General features: G+C 30.1%; 1 protein-coding gene and 1 long non-coding RNA gene across 6 annotated transcripts; one reads left to right on the top strand and one right to left on the bottom strand.

Moving 5' to 3' along the window:
* Positions 1-8993: 8993 nt before the first annotated feature.
* LOC142529126 (uncharacterized) lies at positions 8994-12777 on the bottom strand. 5 transcript variants are annotated; one of them, XM_075634525.1, is made up of 8 exons: positions 12551-12777; positions 12272-12318; positions 10741-11617; positions 10575-10656; positions 10372-10438; positions 10012-10197; positions 9808-9868; positions 8994-9620 (listed from the first exon to the last, which is right to left on the bottom strand). In XM_075634525.1, the coding sequence occupies exons 1-8, from the start codon at positions 12552-12554 to the stop codon at positions 9385-9387; spliced, it is 1560 nt and encodes a 519-aa protein (XP_075490640.1). In that variant the 5' UTR covers positions 12555-12777; the 3' UTR covers positions 8994-9384. The 5 variants fall into 5 exon arrangements, with proteins under 5 accessions (XP_075490640.1, XP_075490641.1, XP_075490643.1 ...); XM_075634526.1 differs by having other exon boundaries at positions 10741-11607; positions 12295-12318; positions 12551-12776; XM_075634528.1 differs by having other exon boundaries at positions 10741-11607; positions 12551-12773.
* A 3224-nt stretch (positions 12778-16001) lies between these two features.
* Positions 16002-19253, top strand: LOC142529457 (uncharacterized). Its single transcript, XR_012815903.1, has 3 exons — positions 16002-16969; positions 17139-17553; positions 18693-19253. It is a non-coding gene; the product is annotated as an uncharacterized LOC142529457 (long non-coding RNA).
* The last annotated feature ends 7608 nt before the right edge of the window (positions 19254-26861 follow it).

Below are 26861 nucleotides of genomic sequence, written 5' to 3'. Positions count from 1 at the left end.
ATTACAGCTACATGTATTTAGTCGCATATAAAATGCATTTATTATTAATATTAATTAATTCATTAGAAGTTTAAAATTAATGCAAGAAACACAAATTATGAATTATTTAATCTTCTTCTGCCTAAACAAAATCATGAATAAAACTATCCAACAAAAAATAAATTATTTGATGGAAAAATGCATCAATATCGTATGAAAAAATGAATTAACAAGGAATTAAAATAGAATAATATAAGAGACATTTCTACTAAAAACCAAATACTTTTATATTTTAATTTATTGATAATTTTTTTATCTATTGATCAATGTATTTCATAAAATAATATAAGTATCAATATAATATCTTGATAAGAATCGTAATTTTATTTTAATATTTTATTATGCTCAATATAAAATAGAAGGTCAAAACTTGTGTGGGACGGTTTCACGGGTCGTATTTTGTGAGACATGTCTCTTGTTTGGGTCATCCATGAAAAATTATTACTTTTTATGCTAATAATATTATTTTTTATTGTGAATATCGGTAGGGTTGACACGTCTCACAGATAAAGATTCGTGAGACCGTCTCATAAGAGACCTACTCAAAATAGAATGTGTCAAAAATATAGAAAAACGAAAGGGAGATTTGGCCTCAAAGGGAGGTAAATTTGTCCACTAAATTTTGTATTTTTCTGGAAATTTTGAACTCGATTTATTTGGATTTTTCACCAAAAAATAAAATAAAGAATACTTATTTTTTTATTATCATAAAATAAATATAGAAGACTTGGTTCGATCTATTACGTACGACCCGATCAAACATTTATAACTACTTTTTACTTACCCCAACACGTACCAAATCCACTGGTAATAATAATATTTTTTATTATTCGAGAAATCATATGTACATGCACTTGTTATTATTAATATATAATTAAATTAGTTTTTTATTAGATAATATTATTAAATATTAATTAATTTTTATAAACTATGTAGAGATTATATTAAGATTAAGAACTTCATATACGACTCTTTATAAGATTTTTATAACAAGTTACAATGATTATTTAAATAAGAAAAATTTCATGTTATTTTTTATGTTGAAACACAGCTCAATCGTTGGATTTATAGTAAGTTACCGTTTGGTTCGCTGTTTATTTGTCTATATTTTTATCCAATCCAATCTCATATATACATCTACCAATCATTTATCTTACATCAATCAAATCTACCAATCATTTATCTTACATCAATCAAATCATCAATCATTTATCTCACATCAATCAAATCATTGAATTGAAATTACAATATTACCATTAATAAATAATATTATAAATATTTTATTAATATTTTCAAAATGACAAAACCGTAATATCATATTATCTTAAATTTAATCAAATTAATCAATCAAATCAAACATTATATTAACTATCATTTTCATTTATTTTATTATTAAAAAATATTATTTATCTTCATATTATTTGTCTCATATCATGAAACAAACGATACTTAAAGGTATTAAACTCACTGATGTTTCAAATTTTTCGATGTCGGTTCTATTGACGATTTGCATGCCGTGCCGATACTTAAGAACGACCATTCAGGGGCGGATCCAGGATTATAAGTTTGGGAGGACCGGCTCACCATCAACTATGAAAGTTTTAAGTTAGGCCTTTGACCCTTTGTAAATGCCCGTTATTTAGTTTTTCGAAAAAAAAAATTGCAGATAATGGAACGCGGACCACATTTGTAAACCTTAAAAATCTATAACTGTTAAACTAATTATAGATACTTTATTTTTTTATGGTCAAATAATATATATACTAAATAATAAAATATAGCTTGTATAGTAATAATTTTTAAAAAAAATTCGGAGAATCACTTATAGATACTTTATTTTTTTATGGTCAAATAATATATATACTAAATAATAAAATATAAATATATCTTGTATAGTAATAATTTTCAAAAAAAATTCCAGAGGGCCACGGATCCCCCGGGTCCTACAAGTGAATCCGCCTCTACCACCATTGATTTCTAGCTAGCTTTACTATTTACTTATTATCTCTACCAACAAAATAATTATTGAATCCAATTGTTGATGACCTTATCCCATATTTCAATTATATTCATGATTTTTTTTTATAATTATTGTTCAATTATATTAGTAAAAGAATATAGCCAGCCTAGGATCGTAGACTGCGGTATGATTGAGAGTGCCAACTCAAATAAGTTGGATTATTACATATTAAATGCTAAATAATATGTTCCAAATCTTGACTGAATTAGGGTTACTACTGTTTTTTTTATTAGAGAAAGTTGGTGAAAAATCTCCAATCAAAACATTTATTTGGGTTCACTCTCTACCCACAAAATTGTGGTACTATGTCATACAAAATGTGGTACACTTCATGTGGAAATGTGGTACTAAAAAAGTACCTAGAGACTGAACACAAAAAAAATCGACGGCTAAGGACTGAAGGCCAATTTTTCGTTTTTATTGCCAATTATTGTTTATACAGCATAAGCATTATAATTTGAATTATATTATATCTAATTTCAATAATCATGGCAATAGTAATTTATAGTTTTTATCGTCATCTTAGAATTTTTTTTACTGGACATTTACTATAACACAACAGTTCAGTTATTACTCAGATATTGTTTCCTACATTCGGGGTAAATAATAAATTATATCACTGGCTAAACTTTACTGTTTATATTTATGTAGATTTAAGGTTACGATTTTATATCTTATTTGATTTAAAAAAAATTAAATCAATTTTTAAAAACAATCATTTACCCGAAAGAGAACAGGAAGTAGATAAGGCCATTTTCAACAACAAAATCTATTTTGGTGCAGATTTTACATTAAAATAGTACGATTTCTGCACCAAATACAACATTCATCTCCAACTCATTTACTTCAAATCTTACACCAAAAAGAATATTTTCAAAATATTCCTTTTATTTTACATATTATACACGATTAAAATGATTTTCCATAGAATAAATATTTTGGCCACAAAATTTAATTTGAATATATATATATATATATATATATATATATATATATATATATATTATATCACAGTAATTCGAATACACGATTAAAATGATGCTCCACTGAATAAATATTTTGGCTACAAAATTTAAATTTGAATTTATTACACATTAAATTCATAATTGTCACGGGGTTGATTTTATAAAATTGGCTGGGCATGATGATGTTGATGAGTGGAAACAAACCAAACAGCATGTGCTGTGCCTCAAGTCCTCTAGGGGTGTGTGTATTTATATATAGACACACATATATATAATTTTATTATATCGATCATCAACTGGGTCCATCTCTGTATATCATACTCACCTATTACAATTGAATTTACGATTTTGATATTATTTATTACATCTAATAGGGATATTTTGTTTTTTAACCTCGGATTACATATGAAGAAGTCATTTTCTTAATTAAATAATTGACATAAATTATTTTCCAAATTTTTTTATTTTTTTAATAGATGAATATCACCGTGTTGATAAATATGACAGATCAATATATATATATATATATATATATAAACCATCTCAATCGTCATATCCCGTGTTACAAGCAACCCTATATATATATTTTAACTTTTGCTTATAATGTCAAATTTAGTACTATATTAATTACGGATATCGTTATCATATTGAGCGTATATTTAATGACCGTCCCCATCAATTTCTAATTTTATTGATTATGGGCTTAAAAATATTTATATATTTTTCATTTCCCTCCTAATTTTTAAGGTTTTTTTAAAAAAAATAATTTAAAAATTAATATTTATTTCAAATATAAATCAAAAAATTATTTTTACATATACTGCAATCCGTGCTTACGAAGCACGGATACTAACTCCACGTGAGCATTATCCGTGCTCACCAAACACGGATGCTCCATGGTGGAGCACGGACGCATCCCTCTCCACCCCCACCTTATCTATTTCCCTCTCCTCTCCTTCTTCCTCCTTCCCTTACTCTTTCACACATTATTTTTCTCATTAGCTTTCTAAAATTTTCACTTCCTCTCACCAGAGAACTGTGAAGCTCGTTTCTTACCAGTTTAGAAGATCGACAACTTATTTCATAAAATTTACCAGCGACACATATGTCGTCTACAGTTTCTTTCGTAACCGTCGAGGATATTGTCAAAGTGAAGAGGTCAGACAATTTGATTTGGAAGTTATACACTGATAATTACATACACAATCGTGTACTTGTATACTTGAATCATATATGGAGTTTTAGAATGTGGCTCACAAGTTTTTTATAATCATTTGATTATTGCTCTTATTGAACGTTGGCGGCGCGAGACACGTATATTAAAAATCATATGTTATATATCGTATTGAAAAATAACGGTATGATAAAATATATATTGATATTTTATCGAAAATTTTCGGCATACCGAAATTTTTTGTGCGAATAAATAGTTTATCAATTATACTGAAATTTTGTGATATACCGAGATTTCTGTACGATATCGATATGACATTTTATATTAAAAAAACCTTATATTTTTTTAAAAATTTATTAGTTTATTATTTAAAATTATTTATATTTTTAAAATTCTGTATATTGTTTCGGTACGGTATGATAACGATATCAAATTTTTTGATACAACAACGATATGAAATTTGAAAAATTTCGGGTCCTACAATTGATATCAGAGTCAATGTCATGAGTTCGATTCTTATTGATGGTAACGCGTGCAATTATTTTATTTAGAGATTGTCGAGATGCAATAATCGTCCTTGTTGAGTAAAACAATCGAAATAAAATGCTTGTATATTTGTATAGTTTAAAATATTTGAATGTCACAACACAAATTATAGCATAAAGATGAACATGCGATTGTAGTAGAAGATTTTTGTCTCAAATACGGTGATTCAAGGTTCAGTTCAACCTATCTCGAAGATATATATGCTCGAAGATAATATCTTCGATCATTCGATTTATAACGATGTTAATACAATTTCATTATCCGTGATTTAGTTCGTGAGTTTATACTAAAAGAAGTATGACGAGAAACGATCAAATTCTTGTACCTTTCCATTATGTTACTCTAGCATACAAATCTAAGAAAACTCGTTTTCATAATTGTGACTGCAAAAAAATAATATAAAGAGCTGAATAATTGGCTATAAAATAAATTTTCAGATTATATTTAATATTGGAGAGCACATTTCTGAATTCTGGCTAACCAACTTTTTTTAATTTTTTGCCACCGTAAATGTACAAGGCTTGAATAAAAAAAAAAAAAAAAGTAGGTCTCTTGTGATACGGTCTCACGAATCTTTATCTGTGAGACATGTAAACCTTACCGATATTCACAATAAAAAGTAATACTCTTAGCATAAAAAGTAATACTTTTTCATGGATGACCCAAATAAGAGATCCTCTCTCAAAATACGACCCGTGAGACCGTCTCACATAAGTTTTTGTCAAAAAAAAAAAATAACTATATTCATTCCTAAATTGGCAACCAAATTTTTGGATCGAATGAATAGAAAATGAAGTGTCCTCACAGAATAATTAATTTCACTAATTAATTTTCTTAATCAATGCATATTTGTGTTACAGTAGATTTGAAGTTGATAGATTTAGAGATGAGATCAATATTTACGGTAGAAATTGTGTTATTTAAAGCAAAATCAGTGTCAAACTGAACTTTATAGTTATATAAAGAAAATTGTGAGACAAATATTTTATTTATATCATTCATTAAAACATATTAATTTTTATGTCAAAATTATTGTTTATTATTATAAATATGTGTATGATTTACATATCTCACGGATAAAGATCCATGAGACCGTCTCACCAAAGATTTACTAATAATTTATTATAGACTAGCCAAATAAAATAAAACTCTGCTAAATTATATAATATAAAATACTAGACAATCTGATAAAAGGACATGCCATAAAAAATATGGAATCTTATGTGTCATAAGTATTTGACGTCGTTAATAAAGTAGCCCAATTGAGAAAAAAAACTACAAAAAAATTAGTAAATGGAATTTAAATCACCGTGAATCATGGTTGCGTCAACTTATTTAATTCCCTCAACAACCCCAACCCCAACCCCCCACCACTCACGAGCCACTTGATCGATAATTCATCGAAATTACGTGTATATGCGTACGTATAATATATATATATATTTAGGTTTCTTGTGAGACGGTCTCACGCATCTTTATCTGTGAGACGCGTCAACCCTACCGATATTCACAATAAGAAGTAATACTCTTAGCATAAAAAGTATTATTTTTTCATGGATCACCCAAATAAAAGATCGTCATATATATATTTATATATTAGTGTATATTTTTTATATATGAGTATTCACTAATCAAAATATATATATGGAAAAAACTTGTGTGAGACGGTCTCACGGGTCGTATTTTATGATACGGATCTCTTATTTGGGTCATCCTTGAAAAAGTATTACTTTTTATGCTAAGAGTATCACTTTTATTGTGAATATCGGTAAGGTTGACCCGTCTCACAAATAAAGGTTCGTGAAACCGTCTCACACGAGACCTACTCTATATATAATATTTTTGAAGCGAGTGGCATAAAATGAGTTGGAACATATAAACATTTTTGGCGTTTTATGGTTTTGCCAAAAATCATGTCCGATAACAACAATATAACTTTATTATTTTAAATGTACACTTTTTCGAATGTTATACATAGATTATTGTCATGTCATGACATATTGTTTTTACCATTGTTCCAGTAGGCGACATCCAAGTGATAGGCGGTCATCCACCACCTTAATTTTTAAAAAATCGGTGGCTCTAGACATTGTTGGAAAATAGGTCATCTAGACGGACAGTCTAGTTAGATGACTCAAAACCCACCTAGACGGGTAACAAACTGTCTAAACGGTTCGATTTTTTTTATATACATATATAATTAATTAATATAAACACTTAAACGCTAGACGGTGGGTGGCCGTGGACTACCCCTAGCGTTTTTTAGAACCTTGGTCTTTACCGCAACACTTTTGAAATTATATCTCTCTTTTTATTATTAATTAATTATTAATTATTAACTAACCGTAAAATGGAACAGTCGATTGTTAAATTATGTCGGTGATAATTTGACACATTAATTGCTCCGTACAACCTAATTGTCTTCCAGGGTCAATCTGAAAGACTGGTTTGATCCCTTAACCTAATTACATTTTGTTATATTTTATGAAAATATTTTTTTTTATTTTAAATATCATATCACAAATTTTTATTTAATAATTTCCAATCCTTTATTGATGAAAAATAAATCAAAATTTAAAACATAATGTTTGATTATAATAATAATGCAAAAACTTGTGTGAGACGGTCTCACGGGTCGTAGTTTGTGTGACAGATCTCTTGTTTAGGTCATTCATGAAAAAGTATTACTTTTTATTGTGAATATCAGTATGGTTGACACGTTTTACAGATAAAGATTCATGAGACCGTCTCACAAGACACATACTCTAATAATAATAGGAATGAATACCTTTTTAAAAGAATTAAAATAAATTATATAACAATCAACAACATTTTTTTGAATTAAATAATTTGAAAACATATTGACATATTTAGTTATTTATTACTAGGTTTAATTTAATTTAATATAATTTAATTAATAAGAAAAAAAATAGTGAAATGTCTCGATTTTTACAGTACTGCGACATCAATTATCGTGGCAGACTTCAGACGTTTCCCGTGATGTAAATATATCAACAAGCACAATGAATGCATATTTAATCCGTTTAAAATTGTTATAAAAAATATATATATTTCAAATATCAATTATAAAATCAAACATTTATCGCTAATAGATACGTGATACGATTCGAGATTTAATTATCCCGATCGCCGTTGTTATTTTGATAATAATTTTGATAACTTCCCATTTATTGTTATTAACTATAATGTTAATAATATATTTATCTATCCAACAATTATCAACTAAGAAATTATTAAATTACACTAACGTTTTTTATGAAAATCAAACACGTGATTTTATATCTTATACCAATTATAAATGATGTTATTCAAGATCTAATTTTCTCGATCGCTGTTTCAGTAGGGACGATGGCGAACCAGAAAAAAATAAAAATTTTGATAAACGTCCGATTTAAGCATGTAATTGAGCAGTGACATGGGTTGTTGAAAGGCACATGTAAACCATATGGTTGGTAATTGGTATAATATAAGCCGACAAGACCTTTCATGAAAGATAAATAAAACATAAATGAGTAAGTCTTTGAGAAGGTCTTACTAATTTTTATCGATAAGACGAATCAACCCTACCGATATTCACAATAAAAAATAATACTCTTAATATAAAAAATAAAAATAGGTATCTTGTGAGACGGTCTCACGAATCTTTATATGTGAGACGTGTCAACACTACCGATATTCACAATAAAAAGTAATACTTTTATCATAAAAATTAATATTTTTTTATAGATGACCCAAATAAGATATCCGTATCACAAAAAACGACCCGTAAGACCGTCTCATACAAATTTTTGCCAACAAATAATATTTTTTCATGGATTACCCAAATAAGAGTTCCGTCTCACAAAATACGACCTGTAAAACAATCTCGCACAAATTTTTGCCAACATAAATAACATCATTAATTTTTTCTTTTTAATAAAAAAATTGATAGCAAGTCAATTTTAACCACTCACAATAAACATGGGTGATGGTGATATCACGAGGAAAGAAAAAGAAATAAATGTAATCTGGGTCTTTTTTAATGCCTTTCTAGCCCACGAAGATTAAAAATATATTTAGTTAGTTTCCATATTTTATATATTATAAGAAATTTAAAAATAACACACACACACACACACACACACACACACACATATATATATATATATTTGTGGTGATTATTATTATTTTGATGGAATTTGTGGTATTTATAAATGAGCGTAAAATGTTAAAAATATTACATCCAACAAAATACAGAAAATAGTAACCAACCACTGAGAAAATTGTTATGCAAAGTGATACGTATAACACTTGCAATTAGCATACATTATCCATTCTACTTGCTCGTCTCAACGTCATGGCAACGATAATTCTATGCTAAACCAGAAGTATTTTACATATAAAACAACAATTAGATCGCGAAAGTTACACGCGGAACTGCGTGAAGCATGGAACATTCCCTTCAAAATCAGCTTTAGACACCACAACACATTTATACAGCAAGATCTACCAAAAACTGACAAAAAGGAGGAAGATTACCTCACACCCTCCGGCTTCTATATTATCCTTGATCTACCACTTGTCACCCTGGTTATCAACTCGTTTCCGTCTTTCAGACAAAAATGGATTAGGATGATATATCAGAATTCTTGTTGTATTAAAGCATCATCCGCAGTTTGATGTAGGGGAGACGAGCTGGCATCCGCGGCTTGATGTGGTGGAGACGAACTAGCTTCAATAACTTTAAGATAGTAACCCCATGATAAATTTTTTTCGGTGATGGCTCTCTGGCCAAATGGATTTTGCCTCACATATTCCTGAACGTTTTCTGCAGTAGCTAGCGCATGCAAGTAAGCACGAAGATCGCCTTCCGGTCCTACAATTAACAAAACAAAACGAGAGCTTAACGCACACTTGTAGATCAGCATCTGCTGACGATTCCATGACCAATACTCGTTTTCCGGCAATAACACAACAAAAAATGTAAACATCTGGGGGTAATCGAGGAATTTTCTTGCATTTAACTTGCACGTATGACTAGTGGAACACGGAAGACAACTGACCTAATGAATTGTCCTGCATATCTCGGAAATGATAGGTGTATGGGAAGATGGCAGTATACCGCTGAAGTAATAAACGAGAAAATTAATTGGCGAGCAAACACATGTTCAATAATTGGATTTAATCTCACTTAAACAATACAAGAACAGCGTTAAATAGGAAACTAGACAAGAATCCTATTATGGGGAAAAAATCTAATAGCTTACAGGATTGCATAATGCCTTGTAAGGGGAATCATCCAACAAAAGAGTGTTGTATTCATTAAATAATCCCCGCTCCCATGGAAGATCTGGCTCAACCTTGTCCCACAACTTCTTTAATTTTTTTAAGAGAAGAGGCTTGTGCCTTCTCTCAACAGCATAATAACCGGTATAGGTGCAATGTGACTGATCCTGTAAAAAGGGAGAATCTGTCAGATAACGGTATTCTTTCATACTTATGGTAGTTTTTGAAGCATCCGCTACTAGCGAACACCAAGTAAAATAAGGCTTGTAAATAATTGAAAGCACCTTACAAAGGAATAGATAAGATAGGTCCACTCTGAAAGAGTACAACAAATGGCTTACCCAACAAAAAAGTAACTTGCTCTTCTCGTTTCCCAACAGAAAATCAAGTATTGGTTCCATATTTCTTCTGCAGAAGTTCCATGATCCCAGGTGGCATACGAGATGATTCATGTTTCCAGAAAGAGCAAATAAAAAAAAAGATTATTCACAAGAGCAATAAATGCTAAGGGACTTAATCATAGTAAGGTGATGCTGAGGAATACTTGGTTTTTGAAGTCCATACACCAACATTAAATCTCTCAAAGCAAAACTTCAAAAAATCATCACAGTAGGGTCTTTTAAAAACTGAAAATGATTTATGAAACAAAGTTAGATGATTCACTGAGCAGCAAGTTACAGCATCCAATACAAGTAGCTTATCATATTAACCTGCTTTCCTAAATATTATTTCATCTGGATCGTAATCGTAAGGCACATACGACGAAATGTCAACAAGTAACCCATTCACATCAAGAACAAGAAGCTTCTTTCCATTGTAGCCAGCAAAAGCTTTATCCACCACTACATCAACGCATTTATTTACAACTTCAGAAGAAAGACCTTCAATTCCATCAAACTGCGATACAGAAGGATCAATACTTGATGCCACAGAATGTTTGTTTTGTTCCAAGTGAAATGCATCACAAGAATATACTTCTGGCAATTTAACAATATTTTCTTTGGCACTCTCCACGTCATGTTCTTGACAATTTTCTTCCAGAGGTCTATCTGTAAGCACATGTGAATCACAAAAGTGTTCATTTGTTGCAGATGTATCATTAGATACATGAGCAGACTGATTCTCGTCCAAGTCTTTTTGTGGAACTTGGCTACATGGATCAACAGAAACAACTCTTGGGACTTCAATGCTATTTTCTATGTTAACGGTAACTGTAAGCATATCCATATTACCACAATTTCCACCCACATTTCGATTTGACAGGTCAATCTGCACTTTTTCACGACTAACTGAATCCATTAATGTGTTTTCCTCGACATCCATTGAAATCCCGTCTCCAGAAACAGTCCCTTTCTCTTTCGTTCTTTCAGATACGCTAGGTGAAATAGATTCAGATTCCACTGGCAGATCTGAAGTACTTATTCTGCGAGGCGCATCAGGTGACACGGAACCGGCCTCCTCCTTGGTAAATTCTGAATCAGATGCTTCTGGCGAGTTGGACAGTTCCATGTTTTTTACCCTTTTATTCTTTCGGTAGATCAGAACACTCTCCTCCTCTTCTGGAACTTCACTAATTCCTGCAATGCTCTATATGTCAAAAATATATTATTGTAACCGATATTTGTCTGCACCTTCTCAATGGATTAGCATACAAATTTAAAATATATGGAAGCATATTTTGCCAGAGCTATGTTTTGCACAACTGGGACGACGCCCACGTGCTAGTATCATGATTTCCGATAAAATCACACTTCTTAGTTCTTACATTCAGCAAACTTAATTCCGAGGCATAATCATATTACATTAACCAACTTAGCTATACCTGGCTATAACTAACCCAACAAATTTTCAGACTCCCTCATGGAAAGTTTTCATCAAATGTTTGGACTTTGTATTTGGCGACATAAAACATGAAGTATGACATTTTCCTTTTCCATTTGGTTTTCGAGCAAAAGTCGCAAGAAACTAATAGTTAGTTACACAAACATAACTATGAGCCTATGATACACATTTACATGTATTAAAATCTATTTTCATTCTCTTTTCAGCAGTTTATCTGCTTCTAAAAATTTTCCAAAAAAACTTTGCTCATCCATCCAGAAGAAAAATGCCATTGACTTCAGTTTTCGAAATTTTTCGTTTTCCGTTTCAGTTTACTTCAACTTCAACCTACATTGATCTATCTAGCCCACCACAAAATAATAGCCAATCAAACAAAAAAGCTTCAAGAGACTAGAATACCAGAGTCACAATCTTTAATCTACCTTTTCCGCCGACTGTAAGCAAACCTGCAGATTAGATTAACAAAAGCAAATAATAAATAACAAAAAAATAACACAAAAAGGAGCAAGATTGCTGCTTTTTGCTGTATCACACACGATTATGGGCGTTTCATGAATAAAACACATTAAAAATAAGTAAAAAACACAACAGAAGAAAACTTCAACAAACATGCAGCAGAATGGAGCAATACAAGAAAATGAAAGCGAGAAAGCGACAAATGAGCCAGAAATCGAATACCCATGTCGAGAAATTAAACGATGGATCTGTGTGACTTCTCAGTTGCCTGAGCTCAAGAGCAAATCCGCGACGGCCATTAGAGAGCAGCGGAATAGATACGACGGGACTGTAGTGTCTCAGGGGGAAAGGTTAAATGGTACACATCGGGGATCTAAAATAAATTTTTGCCATTTGGGGTCTGATCCGAATTTTCCATAACTTGAAGGATTATCGGTCTTTTCACATTTTCTTTTTTCTTTTGGTTGAGTCGGAAGTGATTTGTTAAAATTTGGAAGGAAATAGTTAAAAATGTGTTGTTTGGGAGTTTTTTTAAGACAAGAAAAGAAACAGGTGAAATTTTTTCCAATCTATCATCAAAATATTTTCCTCCCAAAAGTGGAAGGAACCATGATCTTCTCCAAAATCCGCTTCCTTCTTACATTAACTCTTTTTCTTTATAACCTTCTCTAAATCATATAAACGAATCAGTAAGAGGGTACAGAAAGAGATTCAACGTGACCACTTCAATACTTAAATTACATAATGAGAGTAAAAAAAATGATGAATATGAGAGAATATGAATAAAAAGCAATAGAAACCCCGATATAAAGTGAGAATGGAAGGCAATACTGAATAGCAGCTTAGTACCCAAGGCCTGCTTTAGACTCTTCCAGAACACAGACGTGAACCTCGGATCCCTGTCTGACATGATGGACATTGGAATCCCATGCAATCTGACATCTCTCTGATGTACAGCTCTGCATACTGTGTCATGGTGAAAGTCTTCTTGATCGATAGGAAATAAGCTGATTTAGTGATCCGATCAACGATCACCCGTATGGCCATTAAGATCTCTAAAGTTCAATGGACATAACCAAACTTTTCTAACTCATGCATAACTTCACCACTTGATTTAATAACTTACGAACGAGATCTCTAAAGTTGTGGTATTTGTTATGATGAGACATTGCATTTGTGATTTGTGCCATTAAAGCATATATATATATTTCATAACAATATGTATTTGCATAACTTTAAATGGTTAACTATTTTGGTTTGTGTTATGTTGATGTTTTCGTTTATTTCAATGATATAATTACCGCTTTTCCAGCTTCATTGTAAACAAAATAATATTTTTTACGCTCACTCATACATTACTAAGTTTATAATTAATAGAATATATTGGGAACGACGCACAACAAAAACAAGTTAGATATAAATTTTAAACAATTTTGGTAAAGATAAGAATTATTTCAATAACATTTATAGTTGTAATATCACAACTATTTTGAATGTTACTTTAATTAAATCGTAATAACTTGGTTGTGTATCCTACATGATAACTTTTTTCAGTCATTTTTTTCCTTATTTAATGTACATTGATTGTTTTTCTGTATATTGTTGCATGTCTTAAATGTTTCGTGAGTATTACTTCTCATTTTGATAGCTTCTACGTCATTAAGTCTCTTGAATTTCGGGTACACATGTTAATTCAAGTAATATAAAAATGGTGTAGACTTCATTAGAGGCCGGGGCATCATTTCATGTATTCATCCCTCATATCTGCACCCCAACCAAAAAAAAAAAAAAATCAATGTTGTAAAAAAATGTCTATTTTTTGTGTTCCTTGATGTGATGTGTTGGTCGTGAACTTCATATGATTTAATTGCTCTGTTTGTTCCAAAATTCCCTTTTACTCACTGTTTTTCATTCAACCAGGTTGCCTTGAAGGTTAGTTTTAGTCAAAAATGGATTTTTTAACAAATCAAGTCTCTTTTCTACTCAACCCATGATTTCTTTTCCAAATGTCCATCACGCTCAGATACTGAAACAGGTTAGTTTGTGAATTTTTTTCCTCAATCTCTCCCGTTGTTGTTGGTTTCAATTTACTAATTATTTTACGAGCCGGAGCGGTAATAGGTGGTTGTAAAATTGTGCTTTTCTTATTCTTCTTGGAACCAAATTGAATCCAATAAAACACGAATTCAGTTTTTGATATGTTTGAATTCGACAACGCAAATACAAAATTAGGACGAAACGATGAGCAAGGGACACAGTCTATTCTCGGATTTCGGCAACAAAGCGAAAGATTAGATTTATCAAAAATTCACGAAAAATTGTTTCCTATTTTGCCCAATTCACACGGTTTTTCCTTTTCACCTTTTCTTTGATGAAAATTATCAGCTGAAACTTAGAACATCTAATTGTTATATTTTGTATTCATAAATCATCGTAAAGGAAACGCATGAGAGAAAAAACTTATGCGACGGCCCTGAAAAGTAATGGTTATCTACTCACTTTTTTTATTTCCTTTAGTGTTATTAATTTTTTTAGGTTTATGGGTTTAAATTCAAATGATTTGCAAAAAAAGCGTAGATTATGTATTTTTTTTATCAAAGCTTCTGAAATAAGGTTGGTAATCTTTACTTCTTCTTTTTTGTGATATATTGCTATAACTGAGGTATATATTTAGCTAATCAATGCTAATGGTTGTACTGTGTGTAAGATGCGCATTTTTTCAAGCCGAAGGTTCATTTTTACAAAGAGGTATTGTATCTGTATTTCTTTTCTTCTTTTGCTTTCACTTTGGTGTTTTACTTTTTGTATATTGCTTGAAATGTGTAGCACACGATATCCGTGTATCATGTGGTAAACGATTTTCATGTTCCTTCCCAACGTCGTTTTTTCTGCCGTCATAGGGATATAAATGAACCAAACCGTTTGCGAGCTATTCGAAGCTCGGCTCGATAAAAAGCTCGTTTGAGTTCATTTGTTAATAATATCAAGCCAAACACAAGCTCGATTCGAGCTCAAAAATTTAATCAAACCAAGCTCAAGCCTAAGGATATTAGACTCGTGAGCTCGCAAACATGTTTGATAATAGGCTCGAGCTCGATTTGTTTAGGTGGCTCGTAAGCTCGAGCTCGACTCTCGTAAGCTCGAGCTCGACTCGTTTAGGTGGCTCGTCAGTTCGAACTTGGCTCATTTGTTGAGTTGACAAATAAAAATATTAGTACTAATGTTAATGGAAGGAATTGAACACAAAGCATAGTTGAAAAAAAGATTAATTTACATCACATAGTCACAATTATATTTTTTTATCTTATTTGTATATCATTATACTAAAATGTTCTTTAAAACATAATAAATTAACAGAAATACATCAACTTATCATTTTTTCCCCAAAAAATGTACATCACCAAGTCATATGCACGTTGAGTAACTTTAAAAATTGTTATCCTAAAATATTATATTAAATTGAATATAATGAATTTATATTGATTAAAAAATAAAATTTATTTGGAACACAATGAATGGAGTATTAAAGAAGTGAAATTCTTGCAATGTTATTTAAATGGTGATATTAGTGTATGACAAATATTTGTTATCTGGATGTTGGATCTATTATTTTGGGATGTTCAATAATATAATGAGTTTATGTTTTTTTCAGTTGTTCTTTTTGTCATTTTGGTTATTTATGAATGAATTTATATTTTTATGTCTGATTTAAAATTAGTTCACAGATATATTTAATTTTTAACAAGCTCAAACTCGAGCTCAATTCTATGCTTTACGAGCTCGAAAACGAGCCGAGCTCAAGTCAGGCTTGTTAAACATGATAAAAGAGCTATTAATGAATCAAGCTCGAGCCCGTCTTGATTAACATGATAAAAGAGCTTTTAACGAGCCGAGCTCGAGCTTTTTTCGAGCTTAATAATTGCAATACAAACCGAGCTCGAGCCTGATAATAGAAGCTCAAAACAATCCTAAACGAACCAAGCTCAAGCCTGATAATGTTTGGTTTGGTTTGGATTGTTTACATCCATAGCTGTCGACATTGTCATGTTGTAACAAAATAATGTATGGTATAATGATGATATAATATTTGAGACTTATTGTATTTTACATTTCAAGAAAACAAAATATGTATTTTGAATTAAAAAAAATATGATTTGTATGAGACTAACCTCTCATCTCAAATCTTATTCATGTTTCCACAATAGTTTATCCAATTAAAACATTTTATCATCTTCTACCATCAATTTTCTTCAATGTATATCGATGTAATACTGTTATATTCATGTTTTTTTGTGAATCTGTTATTGCATTTCTTGAATTATTGAAACTTAAACATGTTGAGATCAATATTTAAGAGTTGCATGTCTTCTAAATAATGTCACAAATTTAAATACTATTTAGCTTTAATGTCTTCTTCTCCTACACGGGCTACTACTCATACCAATCGCAATGACAATGAAAGACGTCAATTAAACACAGCGCGACGACAAGCACAAAGACAATTAATGGCACAAGATGAACGACAAACAAATCTAGCCCGACGTCGGTTAGACTACCAAAGACGTATAAATAGAAGCGCACATGCTACAAATTTTGATGAATCCAACTTTGAAATGTCAGATGTTACTACACATTTGAATGGTATGTTACATAAATTATTTATTGCTTCCTATTTATCAATCATTATCTTCATTTTTGGTACTTTTAATTTTATATAACTCAATCATCCATTCTTATTTATATATTATTATTTCAGAAATTTATTTATTTATTCTAATGCAATCATATAATGCTCTTATACATTTTTCAGTTCCCATCAACAACAATTTGGCTATAACTACCACAACGCATGCAATAATGAAAACTTCTTCAAATCAAGGTGGTATATTTCATTTTCATTGTTTGAGGTTAAATGATTTTAAACATTTCTTTTATATATTATATTATACGATATGCAAGACAAAATTGGATACTACATCCACATGTAATAAATAAAATTATTATATTTCATTTATTTAACATCATCATTTAAATATTTTTCATATCTAATAATTTGAACAACCAAATAAATATTATTTAACATTCACTTTTAATGCCATAAATCACCGCAACTACGGTTGGACAAGTGTGTCGTATATAGACATTACATTATCAAACAATGACATCAAACTTTGAGCAAGGGAGTACTAGCACATGTCAACGCCTAACTGATTTAAATCATCAAGGTAATCTACTAAATTCAAATACACCATTGACATAACATGTAACATTTTTTCCATGACTTTGCATTAAGTCATCTATGTATAATATAAGGCACCTGAAATCAACATATAACTGCATGATATAGCAATATCGAAAACAACATAATTGTTAGGGCTCAAAAACACCATTTACACCCACATCGATATCGTAATCTAGCAAAAATATTCAATAATAGTCAACATAATGGTTGATGTCATTTGTACAAACCAAAAATTTATCTATACTGTCAAGATCTACTTTTTCATTGTGAAACACCTAAACTGTGCTGCAAAAATGGACGCACAAAATTAGATCTTATTTCATCTCCAATTGAATTGCAAAAATTGTATGATGAAAAACAATGAACAAGGTAGGTATTTCATGCAACATATAATGGCGTATAATATCTTAAACTCAAATATTTGAATAAAAATATGTTGGATCAATAAGAATTACTTTGCTAAATAATTGTTTCACTACATTTTCTATTTGTGACATACATGTGTGTCTTTTTTGTTAAAAAAAATCTTTACATTATTTTTGCCATCAATTTCCCCTCTCAAGTTCTCCATTTATTATTTAATGAATTTGATAAGACTCCATCAACTAGGTGATTGATTTTTATTTTTTTTGTATAATTTTCAAAATTTTGTGCACAAATATTTAATCGTTTAAAAGTTTGAACATTTGATTTTAAAAAAAAGTAAGAAGCATCCTACATGACATAAATTTTTTAACATGGAAAATATAATTTGAACACATTGTACATTTTTAAATGTCTTATTTTCATAGTTTTATACAAAAATTTCAATTAGAACTAGCCAACGAGGCGCGTGCAACCATATATATATATATATATATATATATATATATATATATATATTAAACATTCATGATATTACAACACCTTGACACCAAAACATTTTGTGTCATGAATATTGTTTGGAATTATTTTAATATACAATAGATATCGTCAAATGTGTTAAAAATAGAATTTTTAAAACAAGGTTTACAAATAGGTTAGAGTAATAAATTTTCACTAAAAAATCTATTCATTCAATCTTCCAACAACTATTTCTTTTTAAATTTGTTAGTTTGAAGATTAATTTGAACAATATTGCAGGAATTAACTTCAGTGAAAACAATGTCATCATTAACATACAACGATATCCACGCCCACGTCGATATCGTAACCTAGCAAGAAATTTCGGTGAAAGTGAGATAAATTATCGGTGGCAATTGTCTGACCCAAAAATTTGTATGCATTGCCAAGCTCTATTGTTTCATTGTGAAACATCCCAATTCTGCTGTAGAAATGGAATTACAAATTTGGATCATATCCCTTCTCCTATTGAATTACAAGAGTTGTATGCTGCGAATAATGAGGAAGGCAGACATTTTCGGCAGTTCATAAGGGCATACAATCATGTTTCTCTTTTACGTCAATGAGAGTCAACTTAGACGAGTCCTTAGCAACCAGTACACATGGAATTTACACATTTTGTGCCCATGGATCAATATATCACTCGATTAAAAGTCTTCTACCAAATGAGAATTGTAGGCCAAGGTACATGCAAATATGGATTATAGACACAGATCATGATATAGACAATAGACTTCATGAAAATCCAGAACTAAGGCGAGAATTGCTGCTTAAGATACAAAACATTCTTGATCAACACAATCCATTTGGGCACGTGCTTTGACAAATTGACAAATGTCAAGGCATACTTAACTGTAGGCTCATCATCAGACAAAAACCTAATGAACATCAATATAGTTTACCAACAACATCTCAAGTTGCAACTGTAATTGTTGGCAACGAATTTCAAGAAACTTTGAGCTGTCGAGATATTACTAAACAAGGAATCGGTGGAAATCTTATCAGCATTCAAGATGTAGTTGGCTATTATGATCCTTTGCAGTATCCACTCCTTCTGTCATATGGTACATATGGTTGGGACATAAATAGCCGACATATCAATGGTACCCGGTTAACATGCTTAAATTACTATGTGTATATGCTACAATTTAGTGAAAAAACATGTACTTTTTGCTTTATATTTTTAATTAAAAACAATTTAAAACCTAAATTTACACCTATACTCATATAATGTAAATTATCTTTTTATTCAGACACGAGAAAATTCGCCATCTTTGCTACTTAGAGGAGGCCGTCTACTTCAGCTTCACGTAGTTGACAATTATGTAAAGATTGAAACACAAATACTACGATGGATACGTTCAAATCAACGTGCTATACGTTCTGAACTTTACCAAGGATTGCACGATTGTTTACATGTTAACCGGTTGCCATTGATATTTCGGATATTTATGTCCCAACCATATGCACCATATGACAGAAGGAGTGGATATTGCAAATGATCATAATAGCCAACTACATCTTGAATGTTGATAAAATTTCCACCGATTCCTTGTATAGTAATATTTCGACTGCTCAAAGTTTCTTGAAATTCGTTGTCAAAAATTACAGCTGCAACTTGAGATGTTGTTGGTAAACTATATTGATGTTCATTAGGTTTTTTTTGCCTGATGACGAGTCTACAGTTAGGTATGCCTTGAAATTTGCCAATTTGCGGAAACACGTGCACAAATGGATTGTGTTGATCAAGAATGTTTTGTATCTTAAGCAACAATTCTCACCTTAGTTCTGGATTTTCATGAAGTCTATTGTCTATCATGATCTGTGTCTACAATCCACATCTGCATGTACCTTGGCCTACAATTCTCATTTGGTAGAAGACTTCCAATCGAGTAATATATTGATCCATGGGCACAAAATGTGTAAATTCCATGCGTACTGATTGCTAAGGACTCATTTAAGTTGACTTCCATTGACTTAAAAGAGAAAACATGATTGTATGCCCTTATGAACTGCCGAAAATTCATGCCTTCCTCATTATTTGCAGCATACAACTCTTGTAATTCAATAGGAGAAGGGATATGATCCAAATTTGTACTTCCGTTTCTACAGCAGAATTGCGATGTTTCACCATGAAACAATAGAGCTTGACAATGCATACAAATTCTTGGGTCAGACAATTGCCACCGATAATTTATCTCACTTTCATCGAAATTTCTTGCTAGGTTACGATATCGACGTGGACGTGGATATCATTGTATGTTAATGATGACATTGTTTTCACTGAAGTTAATTCCTGCAATATTGTTCAAATTAATCTTCAAACTAACAAATTTAAAAAGAAATAGTTGTTGGAAGATTGAATGAATAGATTTTATAGTGGAAATTTATTACTCTAACCTATTTGTAAACCTAGTTTTAAAAATAGTCTATTTTCAAAACATTTGACGATATCTACTGTATATTAAAATAATTCCAAAAAATATTCATGACACAAAATGTTTTGGTGTCAAGGTTTTGTAATATCATGAATGGTTAATATATTAGCCTCATATATTCCTGACATGCGCCTCGTTGGCTAGTTCTAATTGAAATTTTTGTATAAAACTATGAAAATAAGACATTTAAAAATGTACAATGTGTTCAAATTATATCTTCCATGTTAAAAAATTTATGTCATGTAGGATGCTTCCTAGTTTATTTTTAAATCAAATGTTGAAACTTTTAAATGATTAAATATTTGTGCATAAAATTTTGAAAATTGTAAAAAAAATTAAGAATCAATCACCTGGTTGATGGAGTCTTATCAAATTCATTAAATAATAAATGGAGAACTTGAAAGGGGAAATTGATGGCAAAAGTAATATAAAGATTTTTTTAACAAAAAAGATATACACATGTAAATGTAGTGAAACAATTATTTAGCAAAGTAATTCTCATTGATCCAACATATTTTTATTCAAATATTTGAGTTTAAGATATTATACGCCATTATATGTTGCATGAAATACCCACCTTGTTCATTGTTTTCATCATACAATTGTTGCAATTCAATTGGAGATAAAATATGATCTAATTTTGTGCGTCCATTTTTGCAGCACAGTTTAGGTGTTTCACCATGAAAAAGTAGAGCTTGACGGTATAGACAAATTGTTGGTTTGTACAAATGACATCAACCATTATGTTGACTATTATTGAATATTTTTGCTAGATTACGATATTGATGTGGATGTAAATGGTGTTTTTGAGCCCTAACAATTATGTTGTTTTCAATATTGCTATATCATGTAGTTATATGTTGATTTCAGGTGCCTTATATTATACATAGATGACTTAATGCAAAGTCATGGAAAAAATGTTACATGTTACGTCAATGGTGTATTTGAATTTAGTAGATTACCTTGATGATTTAAATCAGTTAGGCGTTGACATGTGCTAGTACTCCCTTGCTCAAAGTTTGATGTCATTGTTTGATAATGTAATGTCTGTATACGACACACTTGTCCAACCGTAGTTGCGGTGATTTATGGCATTAAAAGTGAACGTTAAATAATTATTTATTTGGTTGTTCAAATTAATAGATATGAAAAATATTTAAATGATGGTGTTAAATAAATGAAACATAATAATTTTATTTATTACATGTGGATGTAGTAACAAATTTTGTCTTGCATATGAAAAATGTAGTAACAAATTTAAAATCGTTTAACTTCAAACAATGCAAATGAAATATATCACCTTGATTTGAAGAAGTTTCCATTATCACATGCGTTGTGGTAGTCATAGCCAAATTGTTGTTGAGGGGAACTGAAAAATGTATAAGAGCATTATAAGCTTGCATTAGAATAAATAAATAAATTTCTGAAATAATAATATATAAATAAGAATGGTTGATTGAGTTATATAAAATTAAAAGTACCAAAAATGAAAATAATTATTGATAAATAGGAAGCAATAAATATTTTATTTATTATACCATTCAAATGTGTAGTAACATCTGACATTTCAAAGTTGGATTCATCAAAATTTGTAGCATGTGCACTTCTATTTATACGTCTTTGGTAGTCTAATCGACGTCGGGCTAGATTTGTTTGTCGTTCATCTTGTGTCATTAATTGTCGTTGTGCTCGTCGTCGCGTTTTGTTTAATTGACTCCTTTCATTGTCATTGCGATTAGTATGAGTAGTTGCCCGTGTAGGAGGAGAAGATATTAAAGCTAAATAGTATTTAAATCTGTGACATTATTTAAAAGAAAACTCTTAAATATTGATCTCAACATGTTTAAGTTTCAATAATTCAAGAAATGCAATAACAGATTCACAAAAAAACATGAATATAACAGTATTACATCGATATACATTAAAGAAAATTGATGGTAGAAGATGATAAAATGTTTTAATTGGATAAACTATTGTGGAAACATGAATAAGATTTGAGATGAGAGGTTAGTCTCATACAAATCATATTTTTTTTAATTCAAAATACATATTTTGTTTTCTTGAAATATAAAATACAATAAGTCTCAAATATTATATAATCATTATACTATACATTACTTTGTTACAACATAAGAATGTCGGCAGCAAAAACAACGTTGGGAAGGAACATGAAAATCGTGTACCAAATGATACACGGATGCCGTGTGCTACACATTTCAAACAATATACACAAAGTAAAACACCAAAGTGAAAGCAAAAGAAGAAAAAAATACAGATACAATACCTCTTTATAGAAAGGAACCTTCGGTTTGAAAACATGCGCACCTTACATACAGTACAACCATTAGCATTGATTAGCTAAATATATACCTCAGTTGTAGCAGTATATCACCAAAAAGAAGAAGTAAAGATTACCAACCTTATTTCGGAAGCTTTAATAAAAAAAATACATAATCTATGCTTCTTTTGCAAACCATTTGCATTTAAACCCATAAACCTAAACAAAATTAATAACAATAAAAAGGAAATAAAAAAGTGAGTAGAAAACCATTATCTTTCAGGGCCGTCACATAAGTTTTTTATCTCATGCGTTTCATTTACGGTGATTTATGAATACAAAATATAACAATTAGATGTTTTTAGTTTCAAATGATAATTTTCATGAAAGAAAAGGTGAAAAGGAAAAACCGTGTGAATTGGGAAAAATAAGAAACAATTTTTCGTGAATTTTCGATAAATCAAACCTTTCGCTTTGTTGCCGAAATCCGAGAATAAACCGTGTCCCTTGCTCATCATTTTGTCCTAATTTTGTATTTGCGCTGTCGAATTCGAACATATCAAAAAGTGAATTCGTGTTTTATCGGATTCAATTTGGTTCCAAGAAGAATAAGAGAAGCACAATTTTACAACCATCTATTACTGGTCTGGCTCGTAAAATAATTAGTAAATCGTAACCAACAACAACGGGAGAGATTGAGGGCAAAAATTCACAAACTAACCTGTTTCAGTATCCGAGCGTGATGGACATTTGGAAAAGAAATCATGGATTGAGTAGAAAAGAGAAAATATGTGAGTATCACAAACTTATATGCTTCAGTATCTGTTTAATATTTCAAGCTTCTAAGCATGTGTAAGATATCAATAAATCCCATGATAATCTTCATCAGTATCACGTAAATCCGTCGAAGCACCACACCCTTAATCACACGTAAATATGCCAAACACAGAAATGAGAAAGGTATGCGTAATACTTGATTTGTTAAAAAATCCCTTTTTAATTAAAACTAACATTCAATGCAACCTGGTTGAATGAAAAACAATGGGTAAATGGAAATTTTGGAACAAACAGAGCAAGTAAACCATATGAACTTCACGACCAACAAATTAAGGAACACAGAAAATAGACATTTTTTAACAACATTGATTTGTTTTTTTTTTCTGGTTGGGGTGTAGATATGAGGGATGAATACATGAAATGATGCCCCGGCCTCTAATTAAGTCTACACCTTTTTTATATTACTTGAATTAACATGTGTACCCGAAATTCAAGAGCCTTAATGATGTAGAAGCTATCAAAATGAGAAGTAACACCCACGAAACATTTAAGAAATGAAAAAATATACAGAAAACAATCAATGCACATTAAATAAGGAAAAAAATGACTGAAAAAAGTTATCATGTAGGATACACAACCAAGTTATTACGATTTAACTAAAATAACATTCAAAATAGTTGTGATATTACAACTATAAATGTTATTTAAGTAATTCTTATCTTTACCGGAATTTTTTAAAATTTATATCTAACTTGTTTTTGCATTGCATCATTCACAATATATTTTATTAATTATAAACTTAGTAATGTATGAGTGAGTGTAAAAAATATTATTTTGTTTACAATGAAGCTGAAAAAACGGTAATTATATCACTGAAATAAACGAAAAACATCAACAGAACACAAACCAAAATAGTTGACTATTTAAGGTTATGTAAATACATACTGTTATGCAATTAATATATGCTTTAATGGCACAAATCACAGATGTAATGTCTCATCATAAAAATACCACAATTTTAGACATCTCATTCGTAAGTTATTAAATCAAGTTGTGACATTATGCATGAGTTAGAAAAGGTTGGTTATGTCCATCGAACTTTGGAGATCTCAATACATAAGATGAAGTCTTGTAATAATTTAATGGTACATTTCGGTTCAAAAAACAATGAGAACCCATTTTGAGAGCATCAAACTACAAAAACTAAAGAATCACGGATGAGTAATACAGTTACAGAGGAGAAAGAAGAGATTGTTTGTTCCTTCAATCGATAGGGCAGAGAATTCTTGACAACTAAATTTCCTTAAGAACATAATACAAACACCTGCAGTGTAAACCTTAAGAACATAATACAAACACTTGCAGTGCAAGTTTGCAACCATATTTCTCACGAAACCCATAATTTCAAGAAAAACAATCCCAATATAATATCATACGTTAAAAGCTTAGTATTTGAACTGATAATCTAATCAAAGAGATAACTTATTTCGAATGGATTCAACACATAATCGTCGCAGAATCCACGTTTCAATTCCCTGGATGAATGCTAGAAAAACCAGATTTCAAGTTTAAGTGAGATTGACGCTAATAGATTTATGAGACAAACTCAAGAAATCGCGGAAGAAGAAAGGCCGTAGCTTGATTATGCGCTTGTATCTGAGAAAAGTTTTTGAATAGGGAAGAGATTATGAGTGCAAATATAATCGCGTAGATCAGGAGAATAAAATATTGTGTGAAACGATTTTGAGCGTGGAAAATATTATTGTGGAATTTGTGGTGAAGGACTTGGTGTCCTCAGTAGAAACGGTTTTTATAGCCTTATGAACTTTAATAAAATAGCAGAGATATAATTTTTAATTTGATTAAATAATACTAAATAATTAACACGAAATTATTTTCGATTTAGAAATGTTGTTCGATTTAAAAGGGAAGTTTTGTTTTGATTTTTTTATATTTAAAATATGAAGTGACTTGAAAAAGTTTTTAGTAGAGTAAGAAGGGTAATTATGGAATTAAGTATTTTGGTGTCCTCAAAAGTAGTTATTCTAAGGCCCTCACACTTAATATAATAGTATAGATTATATATATATTATATACATACACTTCCACTCTACCGCCTTATTTTTTAATGGTCCTCCTTTGCAGCGGGATAACGTTCACAATTTTTTTATTTTCAATTTATTTTTACAACAATTTGATAATTTATCAAAAACTACAGGATTTTGATTAAACAAATAAAAAATAATATATTTTGATAAAATAAATTAGTCATTTTAAATTTTAGTTATATAACTTGTTAAAATTTAATTTAATCATGTAATTTAAATTTTTTGATTTTTTTCGTCAAAAACAATTAGACTCATTTGATATTGTTAATAAACAATATTCGCTAAGTTTAGCGGCTCCAGATAAAAAAGATTAAATCCAAGTTCTAAGATAAAAATCAAACTACGACAAATATATGACTAAAATCCAAAACTAACCAACTTAACGTACTAAAATTTTAATTTCCCAATGATGAAAGTACCATTTTTTAAAAATTAAAATCATTGTAAAAATATATTTTGTTAAATCATCAATCATTGTCACTTTCACAAATTTTTTAAATTACCTGAATAATTACCCATCATTATTATATTTTTAAATCTAGAAACATATAGAATAAATAATATTTTTAATCACAATATTAAATTTTTTGAAACAATTATTAGATCGAAAATTCTATACATACAAATAGTTTCATGAATGGATTGCTAGTAATTGGTACATTATTATTAAAAATTACAAAGTATAACTTTATTTTTAATTAGCTTGAATTTTATAAAAGCGAATACCTTTTTTTTTTTAATATTTTGACAATTTCTATAAAAATAAAATTATTATTGCAAAAAGAATTTTATTTGAAGGGAGAAAATT

Source organism: Primulina tabacum, chromosome 16 (assembly GCF_025594145.1).
Source record: "Primulina tabacum isolate GXHZ01 chromosome 16, ASM2559414v2, whole genome shotgun sequence".
Classification (NCBI taxonomy): Eukaryota; Viridiplantae; Streptophyta; class Magnoliopsida; order Lamiales; family Gesneriaceae; genus Primulina; species Primulina tabacum.
This window is presented reverse-complemented; position numbering and strand designations above follow the sequence as displayed.

Excerpts from the sequence above, each read along its gene's own strand:
- LOC142529126 (XM_075634525.1), bottom strand. Across the intron at positions 10,439-10,574 it reads GTATGGACTTCAAAAACCAA|AAGAAATATGGAACCAATAC; the intron begins GTATTCCTCAGC and ends GAACTTCTGCAG. Across the intron at positions 9,869-10,011 it reads ACAAGGCATTATGCAATCCT|CGGTATACTGCCATCTTCCC; the intron begins GTAAGCTATTAG and ends TTATTACTTCAG.